At 53.2% G+C, this 19,407-nt stretch overlaps 1 protein-coding gene across 3 annotated transcripts in view; it reads right to left on the reverse strand.

Annotated features, from left to right (window-relative positions):
* Nucleotides 1–19,407, reverse strand: part of unc13d (unc-13 homolog D (C. elegans)) — a 242,203-nt gene that overhangs the window by 219,979 nt on the left and 2,817 nt on the right. For all 3 annotated transcript variants that reach the window (XM_073026706.1, XM_073026705.1, XM_073026707.1), the window contains exon 2: nt 12,052–12,108. In XM_073026706.1, coding sequence (XP_072882807.1) covers nt 12,052–12,081 — 30 coding nt within the window. In that variant the 5' untranslated portion in view covers nt 12,082–12,108. The remainder of the gene's footprint in view (nt 1–12,051; nt 12,109–19,407) is intronic.

Genomic DNA, 19,407 nt, shown 5'->3' on the forward strand with positions numbered 1-19,407 from the left:
TGGAATGTGCCCAGTGCCCAGCTGATGTTGGCCTGGGATGGAATGTGCCCAGTGTCTGTCTGATGTTGGCCTGGGATGGAATGTGCCCAGTGTCTGTCTGATGTTGGCCTGGGATGGAATGTGCCCAGTGTCTGTCTGATGTTGGCCTGGGATGGAATGTGCCCAGTGTCTGTCTGATGTTGGCCTGGGATGGAATGTGCCCAGTGCCCAGCTGATGTTGGCCTGGGATGGAATGTGCCCAGTGTCTGTCTGATGTTGGCCTGGGATGGAATGTGCCCAGTGTCTGTCTGATGTTGGCCTGGGATGGAATGTGCCCAGTGTCTGTCTGATGTTGGCCTGGGATGGAATGTGCCCAGTGCCCAGCTGATGTTGGCCTGGGATGGAATGTGCCCAGTGCCCGGCTGATGTTGGCCTGGGATGGAATGTGCCCAGTGTCTGTCTGATGTTGGCCTGGGATGGAATGTGCCCAGTGTCTGTCTGATGTTGGCCTGGGATGGAATGTGCCCAGTGCCCAGCTGATGTTGGCCTGGGATGGAATGTGCCCAGTGTCTGTCTGATGTTGGCCTGGGATGGAATGTGCCCAGTGTCTGTCTGATGTTGGCCTGGGATGGAATGTGCGCAGTGCCCGGCTGATGTTGGCCTGGGATGGAATGTGCCCAGTGCCCGGCTGACGTTGGCCTGGGATGGAATGTGCCCAGTGTCTGCCTGATGTTGGCCTGGGATGGAATGTGCCCAGTGCCCGGCTGATGTTGGCCTGGGATGGAATGTGCCCAGTGTCTGCCTGATGTTGGCCTGGGATGGAATGTGCCCAGTGTCTGTCTGATGTTGGCCTGGGATGGAATGTGCCCAGTGCCCGGCTGATGTTGGCCTGGGATGGAATGTGCCCAGTGCCCGGCTGATGTTGGCCTGGGATGGAATGTGCCCAGTGCCCGGCTGATGTTGGCCTGGGATGGAATGTGCCCAGTGCCCGGCTGATGTTGGCCTGGGATGGAATGTGCCCAGTGCCCAGCTGATGTTGGCCTGGGATGGAATGTGCGCAGTGCCCGGCTGATGTTGGCCTGGGATGGAATGTGCCCAGTGCCCGGCTGATGTTGGCCTGGGATGGAATGTGCCCAGTGTCCAGCTGATGTTGGCCTGGGATGGAATGTGCCCAGTGCCCGGCTGACGTTGGCCTGGGATGGAATGTGCCCAGTGCCCGGCTGATGTTGGACTGGGATGGAATGTGCCCAGTGCCCGGCTGATGTTGGCCTGGGATGGAATGTGCCCAGTGCCCGGCTGACGTTGGCCTGGGATGGAATGTGCCCAGTGCCCGGCTGATGTTGGCCTGGGATGGAATGTGCCCAGTGCCCGGCTGACGTTGGCCTGGGATGGAATGTGCCCAGTGCCCGGCTGATGTTGGCCTGGGATGGAATGTGCCCAGTGCCCGGCTGACGTTGGCCTGGGATGGAATGTGCCCAGTGTCTGTCTGATGTTGGCCTGGGATGGAATGTGCCCAGTGTCTGCCTGATGTTGGCCTGGGATGGAATGTGCCCAGAGCCCGGCTGATGTTGGCCTGGGATGGAATGTGCCCAGTGCCCGGCTGATGTTGGCCTGGGATGGAATGTGCCCAGTGCCCGGCTGATGTTGGCCTGGGATGGAATGTGCCCAGTGTCTGCCTGATGTTGGCCTGGGATGGAATGTGCCCAGTGTCTGTCTGATGTTGGCCTGGGATGGAATGTGCCCAGTGTCTGTCTGATGTTGGCCTGGGATGGAATGTGCCCAGTGCCCGGCTGACGTTGGCCTGGGATGGAATGTGCCCAGTGTCTGTCTGATGTTGGCCTGGGATGGAATGTGCCCAGTGTCTGTCTGATGTTGGCCTGGGATGGAATGTGCCCAGTGTCTGTCTGATGTTGGCCTGGGATGGAATGTGCCCAGAGCCCGGCTGATGTTGGCCTGGGATGGAATGTGCCCAGTGTCTGTCTGATGTTGGCCTGGGATGGAATGTGCCCAGAGCCCGGCTGATGTTGGCCTGGGATGGAATGTGCCCAGTGTCTGTCTGATGTTGGCCTGGGATGGAATGTGCCCAGAGCCCGGCTGATGTTGGCCTGGGATGGAATGTGCCCAGTGCCCGGCTGATGTTGGCCTGGGATGGAATGTGCCCAGTGCCCGGCTGATGTTGGCCTGGGATGGAATGTGCCCAGTGTCTGCCTGATGTTGGCCTGGGATGGAATGTGCCCAGTGTCTGTCTGATGTTGGCCTGGGATGGAATGTGCCCAGTGCCCGGCTGATGTTGGCCTGGGATGGAATGTGCCCAGTGTCTGTCTGATGTTGGCCTGGGATGGAATGTGCCCAGTGTCTGCCTGATGTTGGCCTGGGATGGAATGTGCCCAGAGCCCGGCTGATGTTGGCCTGGGATGGAATGTGCCCAGTGCCCGGCTGATGTTGGCCTGGGATGGAATGTGCCCAGTGCCCGGCTGATGTTGGCCTGGGATGGAATGTGCCCAGTGTCTGCCTGATGTTGGCCTGGGATGGAATGTGCCCAGTGTCTGTCTGATGTTGGCCTGGGATGGAATGTGCCCAGTGCCCGGCTGATGTTGGCCTGGGATGGAATGTGCCCAGTGCCCGGCTGATGTTGGCCTGGGATGGAATGTGCCCAGTGTCTGTCTGATGTTGGCCTGGGATGGAATGTGCCCAGTGTCTGTCTGATGTTGGCCTGGGATGGAATGTGCCCAGTGCCCGGCTGACGTTGGCCTGGGATGGAATGTGCCCAGTGTCTGTCTGATGTTGGCCTGGGATGGAATGTGCCCAGTGTCTGTCTGATGTTGGCCTGGGATGGAATGTGCCCAGTGTCTGTCTGATGTTGGCCTGGGATGGAATGTGCCCAGTGTCTGTCTGATGTTGGCCTGGGATGGAATGTGCCCAGTGTCTGTCTGATGTTGGCCTGGGATGGAATGTGCCCAGTGCCCGGCTGACGTTGGCCTGGGATGGAATGTGCCCAGTGTCTGTCTGATGTTGGCCTGGGATGGAATGTGCCCAGTGTCTGTCTGATGTTGGCCTGGGATGGAATGTGCCCAGTGTCTGTCTGATGTTGGCCTGGGATGGAATGTGCCCAGTGTCTGTCTGATGTTGGCCTGGGATGGAATGTGCCCAGTGTCTGTCTGATGTTGGCCTGGGATGGAATGTGCCCAGTGTCTGTCTGATGTTGGCCTGGGATGGAATGTGCCCAGTGTCTGTCTGATGTTGGCCTGGGATGGAATGTGCCCAGTGTCTGTCTGATGTTGGCCTGGGATGGAATGTGCCCAGTGCCCGGCTGACGTTGGCCTGGGATGGAATGTGCCCAGTGTCTGTCTGATGTTGGCCTGGGATGGAATGTGCCCAGTGTCTGCCTGATGTTGGCCTGGGATGGAATGTGCCCAGTGTCTGTCTGACGTTGGCCTGGGATGGAATGTGCCCAGTGTCTGTCTGATGTTGGCCTGGGATGGAATGTGCCCAGTGTCTGTCTGATGTTGGCCTGGGATGGAATGTACCCAGTGTCTGTCTGATGTTGGCCTGGGATGGAATGTGCCCAGTGTCTGTCTGATGTTGGCCTGGGATGGAATGTGCCCAGTGCCCGGCTGACGTTGGCCTGGGATGGAATGTGCCCAGTGTCTGTCTGATGTTGGCCTGGGATGGAATGTGCCCAGTGTCTGCCTGATGTTGGCCTGGGATGGAATGTGCCCAGTGTCTGTCTGACGTTGGCCTGGGATGGAATGTGCCCAGTGTCTGTCTGATGTTGGCCTGGGATGGAATGTGCCCAGTGTCTGTCTGATGTTGGCCTGGGATGGAATGTGCCCAGTGCCCGGCTGACGTTGGCCTGGGATGGAATGTGCCCAGTGTCTGTCTGATGTTGGCCTGGGATGGAATGTGCCCAGTGTCTGTCTGATGTTGGCCTGAGATGGAATGTGCCCAGTGCCCGGCTGATGTTGGCCTGGGATGGAATGTGCCCAGTGCCCGCCTGATGTTGGCCTGGGATGGAATGTGCCCAGTGCCCAGCTGATGTTGGCCTGGGATGGAATGTGCCCAGTGTCTGCCTGATGTTGGCCTGGGATGGAATGTGCCCAGTGCCCGGCTGATGTTGGCCTGGGATGGAATGTGCCCAGTGTCTGCCTGATGTTGGCCTGGGATGGAATGTGCCCAGTGTCTGTCTGATGTTGGCCTGGGATGGAATGTGCCCAGTGCCCGGCTGATGTTGGCCTGGGATGGAATGTGCCCAGTGCCCGGCTGACGTTGGCCTGGGATGGAATGTGCCCAGTGTCTGTCTGATGTTGGCCTGGGATGGAATGAGCCCAGTGCCCGGCTGATGTTGGCCTAGGATGGAATGTGCCCAGTGTCTGCCTGATGTTGGCCTGGGATGGAATGTGCCCAGTGTCTGCCTGATGTTGGCCTGAGATGGAATGTGCCCAGTGTCTGTCTGATGTTGGCCTGGGATGGAATGTGCCCAGTGTCTGTCTGATGTTGGCCTGGGATGGAATGTGCCCAGTGTCTGTCTGATGTTGGCCTGGGATGGAATGTGCCCAGTGTCTGCCTGATGTTGGCCTGGGATGGAATGTGCCCAGTGTCTGTCTGATGTTGGCCTGTGATGGAATGTGCCCAGTGTCTGCCTGATGTTGGCCTGAGATGGAATGTGCCCAGTGCCCGGCTGATGTTGGCCTGGGATGGAATGTGCCCAGTGTCTGTCTGATGTTGGCCTGAGATGGAATGTGCCCAGTGTCTGCCTGATGTTGGCCTGGGATGGAATGTGCCCAGTGTCTGCCTGATGTTGGCCTGGGATGGAATGTGCCCAGTGTCTGTCTGATGTTGGCCTGGGATGGAATGTGCCCAGTGTCTGCCTGATGTTGGCCTGAGATGGAATGTGCCCAGTGCCCGGCTGATGTTGGCCTGGGATGGAATGTGCCCAGTGTCTGTCTGATGTTGGCCTGAGATGGAATGTGCCCAGTGTCTGCCTGATGTTGGCCTGGGATGGAATGTGCCCAGTGTCTGCCTGATGTTGGCCTGGGATGGAATGTGCCCAGTGTCTGTCTGATGTTGGCCTGGGATGGAATGTGCCCAGTGTCTGCCTGATGTTGGCCTGAGATGGAATGTGCCCAGTGCCCGGCTGATGTTGGCCTGGGATGGAATGTGCCCAGTGTCTGTCTGATGTTGGCCTGGGATGGAATGTGCCCAGTGTCTGCCTGATGTTGGCCTGAGATGGAATGTGCCCAGTGCCCGGCTGATGTTGGCCTGGGATGGAATGTGCCCAGTGTCTGTCTGATGTTGGCCTGAGATGGAATGTGCCCAGTGTCTGCCTGATGTTGGCCTGAGATGGAATGTGCCCAGTGCCCGGCTGATGTTGGCCTGGGATGGAATGTACCCAGTGTCTGTCTGATGTTGGCCTGGGATGGAATGTGCCCAGTGTCTGTCTGATGTTGGCCTGAGATGGAATGTGCCCAGTGCCCGGCTGATGTTGGCCTGGGATGGAATGTGCCCAGTGTCTGCCTGATGTTGGCCTGGGATGGAATGTGCCCAGTGTCTGCCTGATGTTGGCCTGGGATGGAATGTGCCCAGTGCCCAGCTGATGTTGGCCTGAGATGGAATGTGCCCAGTGTCTGCCTGATGTTGGCCTGGGATGGAATGTGCCCAGTGCCCGGCTGATGTTGGCCTGGGATGGAATGTGCCCAGTGCCCAGCTGATGTTGGCCTGGGATGGAATGTGCCCAGTGTCTGCCTGATGTTGGCCTGGGATGGAATGTGCCCAGTGTCTGCCTGATGTTGGCCTGGGATGGAATGTGCCCAGTGCCCAGCTGATGTTGGCCTGAGATGGAATGTGCCCAGTGTCTGCCTGATGTTGGCCTGGGATGGAATGTGCCCAGTGCCCGGCTGATGTTGGCCTGGGATGGAATGTGCCCAGTGTCTGCCTGATGTTGGCCTGGGATGGAATGTGCCCAGTGCCCAGCTGATGTTGGCCTGGGATGGAATGTGCCCAGTGCCCGGCTGACGTTGGCCTGAGATGGAATGTGCCCAGTGTCTGCCTGATGTTGGCCTGGGATGGAATGTGCCCAGTGCCCGGCTGATGTTGGCCTGGGATGGAATGTGCCCAGTGCCCGGCTGACGTTGGCCTGAGATGGAATGTGCCCAGTGTCTGCCTGATGTTGGCCTGGGATGGAATGTGCCCAGTGTCTGTCTGATGTTGGCCTGGGATGGAATGTGCCCAGTGTCTGTCTGACGTTGGCCTGGGATGGAATGTGCCCAGTGTCTGCCTGATGTTGGCCTGGGATGGAATGTGCCCAGTGTCTGTCTGATGTTGGCCTGGGATGGAATGTGCCCAGTGTCTGTCTGATGTTGGCCTGGGATGGAATGTGCCCAGTGTCTGCCTGATGTTGGCCTGGGATGGAATGTGCCCAGTGTCTGTCTGATGTTGGCCTGGGATGGAATGTGCCCAGTGCCCGGCTGATGTTGGCCTGGGATGGAATGTGCCCAGTGTCTGTCTGATGTTGGCCTGGGATGGAATGTGCCCAGTGTCTGCCTGATGTTGGCCTGGGATGGAATGTGCCCAGTGTCTGTCTGATGTTGGCCTGGGATGGAATGTGCCCAGTGCCCGGCTGATGTTGGCCTGGGATGGAATGTGCCCAGTGTCTGCCTGATGTTGGCCTGGGATGGAATGTGCCCAGTGCCCAGCTGATGTTGGCCTGGGATGGAATGTGCCCAGTGCCCAGCTGATGTTGGCCTGGGATGGAATGTGCCCAGTGTCTGTCTGATGTTGGCCTGGGATGGAATGTGCCCAGTGTCTGTCTGATGTTGGCCTGGGATGGAATGTGCCCAGTGCCCAGCTGATGTTGGCCTGGGATGGAATGTGCCCAGTGCCCGGCTGATGTTGGCCTTGGATGGAATGTGCCCAGTGTCTGTCTGATGTTGGCCTGGGATGGAATGTGCCCAGTGCCCAGCTGATGTTGGCCTGGGATGGAATGTGCCCAGTGTCTGTCTGATGTTGGCCTGGGATGGAATGTGCCCAGTGTCTGTCTGATGTTGGCCTGGGATGGAATGTGCCCAGTGTCTGCCTGATGTTGGCCTGGGATGGAATGTGCCCAGTGCCCGGCTGATGTTGGCCTGGGATGGAATGTGCCCAGTGCCCAGCTGATGTTGGCCTGGGATGGAATGTGCCCAGTGCCCAGCTGATGTTGGCCTGGGATGGAATGTGCCCAGTGTCTGTCTGATGTTGGCCTGGGATGGAATGTGCCCAGTGTCTGTCTGATGTTGGCCTGGGATGGAATGTGCGCAGTGCCCGGCTGATGTTGGCCTGGGATGGAATGTGCCCAGTGCCCGGCTGACGTTGGCCTGGGATGGAATGTGCCCAGTGTCTGTCTGATGTTGGCCTGGGATGGAATGTGCCCAGTGTCTGTCTGATGTTGGCCTGGGATGGAATGTGCCCAGTGTCTGTCTGATGTTGGCCTGGGATGGAATGTGCGCAGTGCCCGGCTGATGTTGGCCTGGGATGGAATGTGCCCAGTGCCCGGCTGACGTTGGCCTGGGATGGAATGTGCCCAGTGTCTGTCTGATGTTGGCCTGGGATGGAATGTGCCCAGTGTCTGTCTGATGTTGGCCTGGGATGGAATGTGCCCAGTGTCTGTCTGATGTTGGCCTGGGATGGAATGTGCCCAGTGCCCGGCTGATGTTGGCCTGGGATGGAATGTGCCCAGTGTCTGCCTGATGTTGGCCTGGGATGGAATGTGCCCAGTGTCTGTCTGATGTTGGCCTGGGATGGAATGTGCCCAGTGTCTGTCTGATGTTGGCCTGGGATGGAATGTGCCCAGTGTCTGCCTGATGTTGGCCTGGGATGGAATGTGCCCAGTGTCTGCCTGATGTTGGCCTGGGATGGAATGTGCCCAGTGCCCAGCTGATGTTGGCCTGGGATGGAATGTGCCCAGTGTCTGCCTGATGTTGGCCTGGGATGGAATGTGCCCAGTGTCTGTCTGATGTTGGCCTGGGATGGAATGTGCCCAGTGTCTGTCTGATGTTGGCCTGGGATGGAATGTGCCCAGTGTCTGTCTGATGTTGGCCTGGGATGGAATGTGCCCAGTGTCTGTCTGATGTTGGCCTGGGATGGAATGTGCCCAGTGCCCGGCTGATGTTGGCCTGGGATGGAATGTGCCCAGTGTCTGTCTGACGTTGGCCTGGGATGGAATGTGCCCAGTGTCTGTCTGATGTTGGCCTAGGATGGAATGTGCCCAGTGTCTGTCTGATGTTGGCCTGGGATGGAATGTACCCAGTGTCTGTCTGATGTTGGCCTGGGATGGAATGTGCCCAGTGCCCGGCTGATGTTGGCCTGGGATGGAATGTGCCCAGTGTCTGTCTGATGTTGGCCTGAGATGGAATGTGCCCAGTGTCTGTCTGACGTTGGCCTGGGATGGAATGTGCCCAGTGTCTGTCTGATGTTGGCCTAGGATGGAATGTGCCCAGTGTCTGTCTGATGTTGGCCTGGGATGGAATGTACCCAGTGTCTGTCTGATGTTGGCCTGGGATGGAATGTGCCCAGTGTCTGTCTGATGTTGGCCTGGGATGGAATGTACCCAGTGTCTGTCTGATGTTGGCCTGGGATGGAATGTGCCCAGTGTCTGTCTGATGTTGGCCTGGGATGGAATGTACCCAGTGTCTGCCTGATGTTGGCCTGGGATGGAATGTGCCCAGTGTCTGTCTGATGTTGGCCTGGGATGGAATGTGCCCAGTGCCCGGCTGATGTTGGCCTGGGATGGAATGTGCCCAGTGTCTGTCTGATGTTGGCCTGGGATGGAATGTGCCCAGTGTCTGTCTGATGTTGGCCTGGGATGGAATGTGCCCAGTGCCCGGCTGATGTTGGCCTGGGATGGAATGTGCCCAGTGTCTGTCTGATGTTGGCCTGGGATGGAATGTGCCCAGTGTCTGTCTGATGTTGGCCTGGGATGGAATGTACCCAGTGTCTGCCTGATGTTGGCCTGGGATGGAATGTGCCCAGTGTCTGCCTGATGTTGGCCTGGGATGGAATGTGCCCAGTGTCTGTCTGATGTTGGCCTGGGATGGAATGTGCCCAGTGTCTGTCTGATGTTGGCCTGGGATGGAATGTGCCCAGTGTCTGTCTGATGTTGGCCTGGGATGGAATGTGCCCAGTGTCTGTCTGATGTTGGCCTGGGATGGAATGTACCCAGTGTCTGTCTGATGTTGGCCTGGGATGGAATGTGCCCAGTGTCTGCCTGATGTTGGCCTGGGATGGAATGTGCCCAGTGTCTGTCTGATGTTGGCCTGGGATGGAATGTACCCAGTGTCTGCCTGATGTTGGCCTGGGATGGAATGTGCCCAGTGTCTGTCTGATGTTGGCCTGGGATGGAATGTGCCCAGTGTCTGTCTGATGTTGGCCTGGGATGGAATGTGCCCAGTGTCTGTCTGACGTTGGCCTGGGATGGAATGTGCCCAGTGTCTGTCTGACGTTGGCCTGGGATGGAATGTGCCCAGTGTCTGTCTGATGTTGGCCTGGGATGGAATGTGCCCAGTGTCTGTCTGATGTTGGCCTGGGATGGAATGTGCCCAGTGTCTGTCTGATGTTGGCCTGGGATGGAATGTGCCCAGTGTCTGTCTGACGTTGGCCTGGGATGGAATGTGCCCAGTGTCTGTCTGATGTTGGCCTGGGATGGAATGTGCCCAGTGTCTGTCTGATGTTGGCCTGGGATGGAATGTGCCCAGTGTCTGTCTGATGTTGGCCTGGGATGGAATGTGCCCAGTGTCTGTCTGACGTTGGCCTGGGATGGAATGTGCCCAGTGTCTGTCTGACGTTGGCCTGGGATGGAATGTGCCCAGTGTCTGTCTGATGTTGGCCTGGGATGGAATGTGCCCAGTGTCTGTCTGATGTTGGCCTGGGATGGAATGTGCCCAGTGTCTGTCTGATGTTGGCCTGGGATGGAATGTGCCCAGTGTCTGCCTGATGTTGGCCTGGGATGGAATGTGCCCAGTGTCTGTCTGATGTTGGCCTGGGATGGAATGTGCCCAGTGCCCGGCTGATGTTGGCCTGGGATGGAATGTGCCCAGTGTCTGTCTGATGTTGGCCTGGGATGGAATGTGCCCAGTGTCTGTCTGATGTTGGCCTGGGATGGAATGTGCCCAGTGTCTGTCTGATGTTGGCCTGGGATGGAATGTGCCCAGTGCCCGGCTGATGTTGGCCTGGGATGGAATGTGCCCAGTGTCTGTCTGATGTTGGCCTGGGATGGAATGTGCCCAGTGTCTGTCTGATGTTGGCCTGGGATGGAATGTGCCCAGTGCCCGGCTGATGTTGGCCTGGGATGGAATGTGCCCAGTGTCTGCCTGACGTTGGCCTGGGATGGAATGTGCCCAGTGTCTGTCTGATGTTGGCCTGGGATGGAATGTGCCCAGTGTCTGCCTGATGTTGGCCTGGGATGGAATGTACCCAGTGTCTGTCTGATGTTGGCCTGGGATGGAATGTGCCCAGTGTCTGTCTGATGTTGGCCTGGGATGGAATGTGCCCAGTGTCTGCCTGATGTTGGCCTGGGATGGAATGTGCCCAGTGTCTGCCTGATGTTGGCCTGGGATGGAATGTGCCCAGTGTCTGCCTGATGTTGGCCTGGGATGGAATGTGCCCAGTGTCTGTCTGATGTTGGCCTGGGATGGAATGTGCCCAGTGTCTGCCTGATGTTGGCCTGGGATGGAATGTGCCCAGTGTCTGCCTGATGTTGGCCTGGGATGGAATGTACCCAGTGTCTGTCTGATGTTGGCCTGGGATGGAATGTGCCCAGTGTCTGTCTGATGTTGGCCTGGGATGGAATGTGCCCAGTGTCTGTCTGATGTTGGCCTGGGATGGAATGTGCCCAGTGTCTGTCTGATGTTGGCCTGAGATGGAATGTGCCCAGTGTCTGCCTGATGTTGGCCTGGGATGGAATGTACCCAGTGTCTGTCTGATGTTGGCCTGAGATGGAATGTGCCCAGTGTCTGCCTGATGTTGGCCTGGGATGGAATGTACCCAGTGTCTGTCTGATGTTGGCCTGAGATGGAATGTGCCCAGTGTCTGCCTGATGTTGGCCTGGGATGGAATGTGCCCAGTGTCTGTCTGATGTTGGCCTGGGATGGAATGTACCCAGTGTCTGTCTGATGTTGGCCTGGGATGGAATGTGCCCAGTGTCTGTCTGATGTTGGCCTGGGATGGAATGTGCCCAGTGTCTGTCTGATGTTGGCCTGGGATGGAATGTGCCCAGTGTCTGTCTGATGTTGGCCTGGGATGGAATGTGCCCAGTGTCTGTCTGATGTTGGCCTGGGATGGAATGTGCCCAGTGTCTGTCTGATGTTGGCCTGGGATGGAATGTGCCCAGTGTCTGTCTGATGTTGGCCTGGGATGGAATGTGCCCAGTGCCCGGCTGATGTTGGCCTGGGATGGAATGTGCCCAGTGTCTGTCTGATGTTGGCCTGGGATGGAATGTACCCAGTGCCCGGCTGATGTTGGCCTGTGATGGAATGTACCCAGTGTCTGTCTGATGTTGGCCTGTGATGGAATGTGCCCAGTGCCCGGGTGATGTGGAACGCGGTGAAATGTTCACTGCTCCCAGGATGTTGGTGGAAAGTTCCTTCAGCAGATAAAATGGCCGAGGTTTTGCTGCCGGATGTTCCAAGTCAGGTGAGCAGGATTGAGGCAGAACCTCCAGTCTATGCACTATGATGTGCACCACGGTTTACTTATAGAACAGTTCTTTTTCTTTCAATCATTTATAGTGATTTAAGTAATTTTAACATAAGTTTCTCCAGGCTGAAGTTTTGTCAGCACCGAGGCCTCACTGAAGCCCTCAGGTTGAGGGGTGGGTTGCAACAGCTTGTTGTAACAGGACTGTGTGAGCACTGCTCCACCCAGCACCACAAAGTAAAGGCAATTTCAAGAAATATAGGCATGAGATTCAACATCAGAAAGAGGGACTAGTGTTGCAAACTGCGTTTAAAATGCGTACTCCAGCAATGCACAGGTGTATAAATACCAACACACAAAAGCACAAAAACTTTACCAATAAAGACACACACACACAGATGGATTTACCTCTGCACTGGACAACTGAGCAGCATGCATCTTCTCACCAGGGACTCACGACTCCATCTGTAGAATAATGATACTAATCAGTAAGATCGATCTTTATTCATACCCAACTAATCCCAAGAACACACAGAGTTTTCTTTAGAAAGGTTTTCTCCAGCACTACGGCAACACATAACGAGATTCACCTGAGGCCAACAATCTCCACACCTCACCTGAGGCCAACAATCTCCGCTCCTCACCTGAGGCCAACAATCTCCGCACCTCACCTGAAGCCAACAATCTCCGCACCTCACCTGAGGCCAACAATCTCCGCACCTCACCTGAGGCAAGCAATCTCCGCACCTCACCTGAGGCCAACAATCTCGGCACCTCACCTGAGGCAAACAATCTCCGCACCTCACCTGAGGCCAACAATCTCCACACCTCACCTGAGGCCAACAATCTCCGCACCTCACCTGAGGTCAACAATCTCCGCACCTCACCTGAGGCCAACAATCTCCGCACCTCACCTGAGGCCAACAATCTCGGCACCTCACCTGAGGCCAACAATCTCGGCACCTCACCTGAGGCAAGCAATCTCCGCACCTCACCTGAGGCCAACAATCTCGGCACCTCACCTGAGGCAAACAATCTCCGCACCTCACCTGAGGCCAACAATCTCCGCACCTCACCTGAGGCCAACAATCTCCGCACCTCACCTGAGGCCAACAATCTCGGCACCTCACCTGAGGCCAATAATCTCCGCACCTCACCTGAGGCCAACAATCTCCGCACCTCACCTGAGGTCAACAATCTCCGCACCTCACCTGAGGCAAACAATCTCCGCACCTCACCTGAGGTCAACAATCTCCGCACCTCACCTGAGGCAAACAATCTCCGCACCTCACCTGAGGCAAACAATCTCCACACCTCACCTGAGGCCAACAATCTCCGCACCTCACCTGAGGCCAACAATCTCCACACCTCACCTGAGGCAAACAATCTCCGCACCTCACCTGAGGCAAGCAATCTCCGCACCTCACCTGAGGCAAACAATCTCCACACCTCACCTGAGGCAAACAATCTCCGCACCTCACCTAAGGCAAACAATCTCCACACCTCACCTGAGGTCAACAATCTCCGCACCTCACCTGAGCTATGTTTTGATATTTGTGTTCTGGCGTTTCCCGAGGCCTTTTTAGCATTTCCACTTAACTGTCAAATCTGGAAGGTTCTTACATGCTGAGTCAAAAAATAAAATAAAACTTTGGATCAGCCAATTTCCTTTATCAAATTAAGGACATTTGGTTGAACAGTTGAGCAGTGCTGTGACATAGCATAACTGAAGCCCTCCAGACACTGGTTGTCCCTCACTCTCTGAGTTCTGAACTAGCCGTGGTCATCCCTAATTACTGCTTACCTCATATCCCAAAAAAGTGATAACTGTCCCTGCTTATTCATTGTTACTGGTTGGTTGAGAAGGTCGTAACTTGCCTTGGTTATTTCCTACTATTGGTTATAGTTGCCCATAATTACTCTTTATCTAGAGTCACTGACTTTAGTTATCCCTTAAGAGGTGGTATTAACTGGCCTTGGCTACCAGCAGTTAACGGTTTGTCCAACAAGGCAATAACAAGTTTCAGTTATCCCCAGTCTTTGGTTATCCCTCCTTGCCCAAAATGGTGGTAATTGATTTCAATATGCCTAATTATTGATTAGTTCTCTGGTTATCCAAGAAAGTGGTAACACATCTCAGATATCAATGTCACCTGAGGTGGTGGTACTGTAACTGCCCTGTTACAAGCTATCTGGAAGATGCCATGGTTATCATATTAGTAGTTATTCTAGTTATCTGAAAAGATCCTTACTGGCCTCAAACATCGCTATCTATAGTTGCCTAAGATGATGATAACTGGTTTGGTTATTGCCAATAATTGATTACCCAAGTTGCCTGAATTGGTGATGACTGTTCTTGGTGATCCTGAATGAATGATTGTCCCTAGTTTGCTCGTTGAGTCATACAGCACCAGAAGGGTCTCTTCAGCCCACATTGTCTATGCCAACCATCGACGTGCACTAAATCCATGTACCAAAGTTAGTCTGTAAACTCTTTGCCTTTATTCATGTGCTCATCTCAATGTTCTTGTGAGAACCTCTGTCCCACTACACACTTAGACAGGTTCCAATAACATCCAGGGTGAAAAAAGTCTTCCTAGATCTCCTCTAAGAACGTCTTCCTTACTCTAAACCTGTTCCCTCCAGTTTTAGACACCATTGACAAGGTGAAAGGATTCCTTCTTTCTATGCCCCTCATAATTTTGTACCTCCATCAGGTCCCCTCTCAGGGAAAACAAACCCAGCACCTTTATTCCTGAAACTGTCCAGCCAGCGAGAATCTGACACTGTATCATCTCCAACAAAACATAATCTTCCTATCATGTGGTGACCAGAAATATGCACAGTGTTCCATCTGTGGCTTCACCCATGGTTTATAAAGTTGTACCATAACCTTCCTACTCTTATATCCTGTTCCCCAAACCAATGAAATCTCATATTCGCTGATGACACGACCCGTGGTGGGTCTCATCAGCAAGAACAATGATTCAGTTTACAGAGAGGAGGTGCAGTGGCTAATGAACTGGTGCAAAGCCAACAACTTGTCTCTGAATGTGAACTAAACAAAAGAGGCGGTTGTTGACTTCAGGAGAGCACGGAGCGACCACTCTCCGCTGAACATTGACAGCTAAAAGCACCAAATTTCTTGGTGTTCACCTCCCTCAACACCAGCTCCATAGCCAAGAAAGCCCATCGGCGTCTCTACTTTCTGCGAAGGCTGTGAAAAGTCCATCTCCCATCCCCCCATCCTCATCACATTCTACAGAGGTTGTATTGAGAGCATCCTGAGCAACTGCATCACTGCCTGGTTCGGAAATTGCACCATCCCAGATCGCAAGGCCCTGCAGCGGATAGTGAGGTCAGCTGAGAAGATCATCGGGGGTCTCTCTTCCCGCCATCACGGACATTTACACTACACGCTGCATCCACAAAGCTAACAGCATTATGAAGGACCCCACACACTCTCACACAAACTCTTCTCCCTCCTGCCATCTGGCAAAAGGCACTGAAGCATTCGGGCTCTCATGACCAGACTGTGCAACAGTTTCTTCACCCAAGCCATCAGACTCCTCAATACTCAGAGTCTAGACTGACATCTATATCATTTATTATTATATTGTAATTTGTCCTCTACTGCACCTATTGTCTTGTTTATTAATTATTGTACTGCCCTGCACTGTTTTGTGCACTTTATGTAGTCCTGTGTGGCTCTGTAGTCTCCACATGTGGCCTAATCAGAGTCTTATACAGTTGCAACATAACCTCTTGACTTTTAAACTCAGTGACTTGACTAATAAAGGCAAGCATTCCATAAGCCTTCTTAACCACCCTGTCGACCTGTGTAGCCACTTTCCAAGAACTTGGATCCCAAGATCTCTCTGCTCAGTAACACTGTTAAGGATTTTGCCCTTAAAAGTACACTGTCTCCTTGTATTTGGTGCAACACCTCATATTCATCTGTGTTCAACTCCATCTGCCATTTCTCAGCCCATTATCTCTTGCTGTGTTACTTGCAAGCTATTGTCAGGAACGGGGCCGGATGGACCCAAACGCAGGACGCAGACACTGAGGAGGAGCCCTCGGACCGGATCGAGACCCGGAACGCGGATTCCGGACCGGACTGGACCCTGACAGCTATCCACAATCCCTTCAACCACTATCCTCTGTCTTCTATGTGCAGGCCAGTTCTGAATCCAAACACTGCAGACCCCATGCATCTTCATCCCCCAGGTGAGCCTCCCATGAGGGACTTCATCAAATGCCTTACTAAAATCCAGCTAGACAACATCCACTGCCTTACCCTCATCAATCTCTCTTTGTTACCTTGTCAAAAAACTCAGTCAAGTTGGTAAGGCACAATATGCCACTCACAAAGCCATGCTGGCTCTCCCTAATTAGGCCATGGGCTTCCACATGCTCAAATATCCTATCCCTAATAATTTTCTCCAGCAATTTCCCTAAAACTGATGTGAGACTCACTGGTCTATAGTTCCCAGAATTTTTCCTTGTTCCCTTCTTAAATAGAAGTACAACATTAGCCTCTTGCCTGTCCTCTGGGACTTCACCTGTGGCTAGAGAGGGCACAAAGATACGGTCAAAGTCCCAGAAATCTTGTCTCTTACCTCCATCAATAACCTGGGGTAAATCCCATCAGTCCCTGCGGACTTATCTGCCTTAATACTCCTTAGGAAGCCCAGTACTTCCTCTTCCTTGACCTCTAAATGCCCCCCACACACAGCACGGATATCCCCATCCTCCATATGATGCTGAAGCAAAGTACTCATTAAGTACCTCACTCACATTCTCTGCATCCAAGCTAATGTTCCCCTCTTTATCCTTGAGTGCTTTCCCTAGTTATCCCCTTGCTCTTGATAGCTCTATAGAATGCCTTGGGATTCACATTGATCCTACTTGCTAAGGACTTTTCGTGGCCCCTCCCGGCTTTCCTAATTCCCTTCTTTAGTTCTTTTCTGGCTTCGTTATCTCCTCATGTGCTTCGCTTGATCCCAACTTCTGAAGCTTTGCATACTTTCCTTTTTCTTCTTGACAAAATCCATCACCTCTCTGGACATCCAATCTTTCTATCCCCGTCCTTCCTTCTAACAGGACCATACCTTTCCTGTACTCTGTGCAATTGATCTTTAAACATCCTCCACATGTCTGATGTGGATTTGCCAGAGAAAAGGTGTTTCCAATTAATGTTCCTTAGTTCCTGCTTAATGCCCTTGTAATTTGTCCTACTCCACTTGAAATCTCTCCCACAAGGACCATACCTATCTTTATCTATAGCTATCCTGAAAGTTAAGGAGTTGTGATCACTGCTCACCAACCGAAAGGTCTGTCACTGGCAAGCTCATTACCCAACACCAGGTCCAGTGCAGTTCCTCCTCTCATTGGACTGTCCACAAACTGATTCCAGAAACCTTCCTGGATACACTTAACAAAGTCAGCCTCATCTAAACTCCTGACACTAAGAAGGGTCTCGGCCCGAAACGTCGACAGTGCTTCTCCCTATAGATGCTGCCTGGCCTGCTGTGTTCTACCAGCATTTTGTGTGTGTTGTTGTTTGAATTTCCAGCATCTGCAGATTTCCTCATGTTTACACACTAAGAAGGGCCCAGTTTATATTAGGGAAGATTAAATCCCCCATGACAACAACCCTATTATTTTTACACATTTCCTTAATCTAATTACATATCATTTCCTCAATGCCCCGGTGGCTATTGAGGGGTCTGTGGTACAGTCCCATCAGTACGAGTGCATCCTTCGTATTCCTGCGCTCTACCCAAACGGACTCGGTGTCTGAACCCTCCATTACGTCTCCCCTGAGCGCAGCTGTGATAGTATCCCTGATTAGTTGTGTAACTCCACCCTCTCTAGCTTTTTTAAAACTTCAAAAACCTAGTACATTAATCACCCATTCCTGCCCCTCTCTCAACCAAGTTTCAGTAATGGCCACAACATCATAGTTTCCATGCTCTAAGCTCATCACCTTTATCCATTACACTCCCAGCAGCTGTGAAATTTGTTGTTTTTGTGGCAGCTGTACAGGGAAATACATTAACAAAGCTTTAAGTTACAATAAAAAATAAAATAAATAAATTGTGCAACAAAGGAATAATGAAGTAGTTTTCACATGTTCACGCAGCTTGCCTTGGTTATCCCTGTCCCATTATCATTGGCCTTGAACCACTGTAGTGTTTGTCCACTCGGTCGCCCACAATGGCTTGGTTATCTTGCCTTGGTTATCCCTGTCCCATTATCATTGGCCTTGAACCACTGTAGTGTTTGTCCACTCGGTCGCCCACAATGGCTTGGTTATCTTGCCTTGGTTATCCCTGTCCCATTATAATTGGCCTTGAACCACTGTAGTGTTTGTCCACTCGGTCGCCCACAATGGCTTGGTTATCTTGCCTTGGTTATCCCTGTCCCATTATCATTGGCCTTGAACCACTGTAGTGTTTGTCCACTCGGTCGCCCACAATGGCTTGGTTATCTTGCCTTGGTTATCCCTGTCCCATTATAATTGGCCTTGAACCACTGTAGTGTTTGTCCATTCGGTCGCCCACAATGGCAGGAGGAAGAATTCCATGATCTTGCCCAACTGCTGCTTCACAGCACCACAGACCTGCATCCAATCCTGACCCTGTGTGCTGTCTGTGCGGGATTTGCACACTCTCCCTGTGACCACGGGGGTTTCCCCCAGGAATTCCCTTCTCCTCCCACAGTCAGCTGCTGAAAATTGTTCTTAGTGTGTGGGTGAGTGGTAGAATCTGGGGGTGGGGGGTGAGATGATGGGAATGCGGAGAGGTTAAATATAAGAGATTTAATGTGGGCATGTTAATGGTCAGTGCAGACTTGATGGGCTGAAGGGTCTATTTCTGTGACTCTCTGATTTACTGCAAGTCCGGACAGTGGGAGTTTGGAGTGATGGTTCTTCCCGCATCCCAACCTCCACCCCTGCCACCAATATTTCAGTGGGAAAGGTCACAGAAACTACTGAACTGTTGAGGTATATGACAGACGCTGCATAATACTCTGACACAATGCAACGACATAGTCCCACTCAGAGAAATGGCAATGCAACATATACTGCAACAAAGAAAAACATTCAAACAGTAATATGCAAACCATGACTTCTAGTGTGGATGTTATAGCCAGGGAAGGGATGATAATGGGAACAAGCTCCCACTACCTAATAAATGCTCTCAGCCTCTGACAACCAGGCCCAGCTCCTGGCCTTCACGTGTGGCTTAGCTACTAAGCCTGGCAGAACCGTTTCTACTGACAGGAGAAGAGGTAAAGGTGGATTACTGGCGCCTTAAAAACCACTCGCTTCAGGCAGATGGGATTTTCAGCCGTGGTTGGCAGCTCATCTAGGAGAAGGAAAACTCTGATCTCAAACCTCTGCTTCCTTTTGGCTATATTCACTCTTGGAGAAGGCTTCGGGAGTAAACTTAGAGGGGAAAAAATCCAGAACGGGAGTCTGTAATGCTGACTGGCAACTCCTGTGACGCTGCTGGCACCAAACTGTATCAGTCTCTGCCGTTCCTCTGGGTTTATCAGATGTGTGAAAAGGGGGAGCTTGCTACATGCACAACAGCTCGCTCTCCATATTGTACTGCCCAGGCTAGACAGCCAGGACGCAACATCCACGTTAACTGTGACTGACGGAGGCCTCACCATAATAAAGTAATTGCCTTAAAGTGTTAATTCAGCTTCTTTCTGCACTGCCATTTCTGACCTGTTGAACAGTTCCAGAAC

Source organism: Hemitrygon akajei, chromosome 22, assembly GCF_048418815.1.
Source record: "Hemitrygon akajei chromosome 22, sHemAka1.3, whole genome shotgun sequence".
NCBI classification, from domain to species: Eukaryota; Metazoa; Chordata; class Chondrichthyes; order Myliobatiformes; family Dasyatidae; genus Hemitrygon; species Hemitrygon akajei.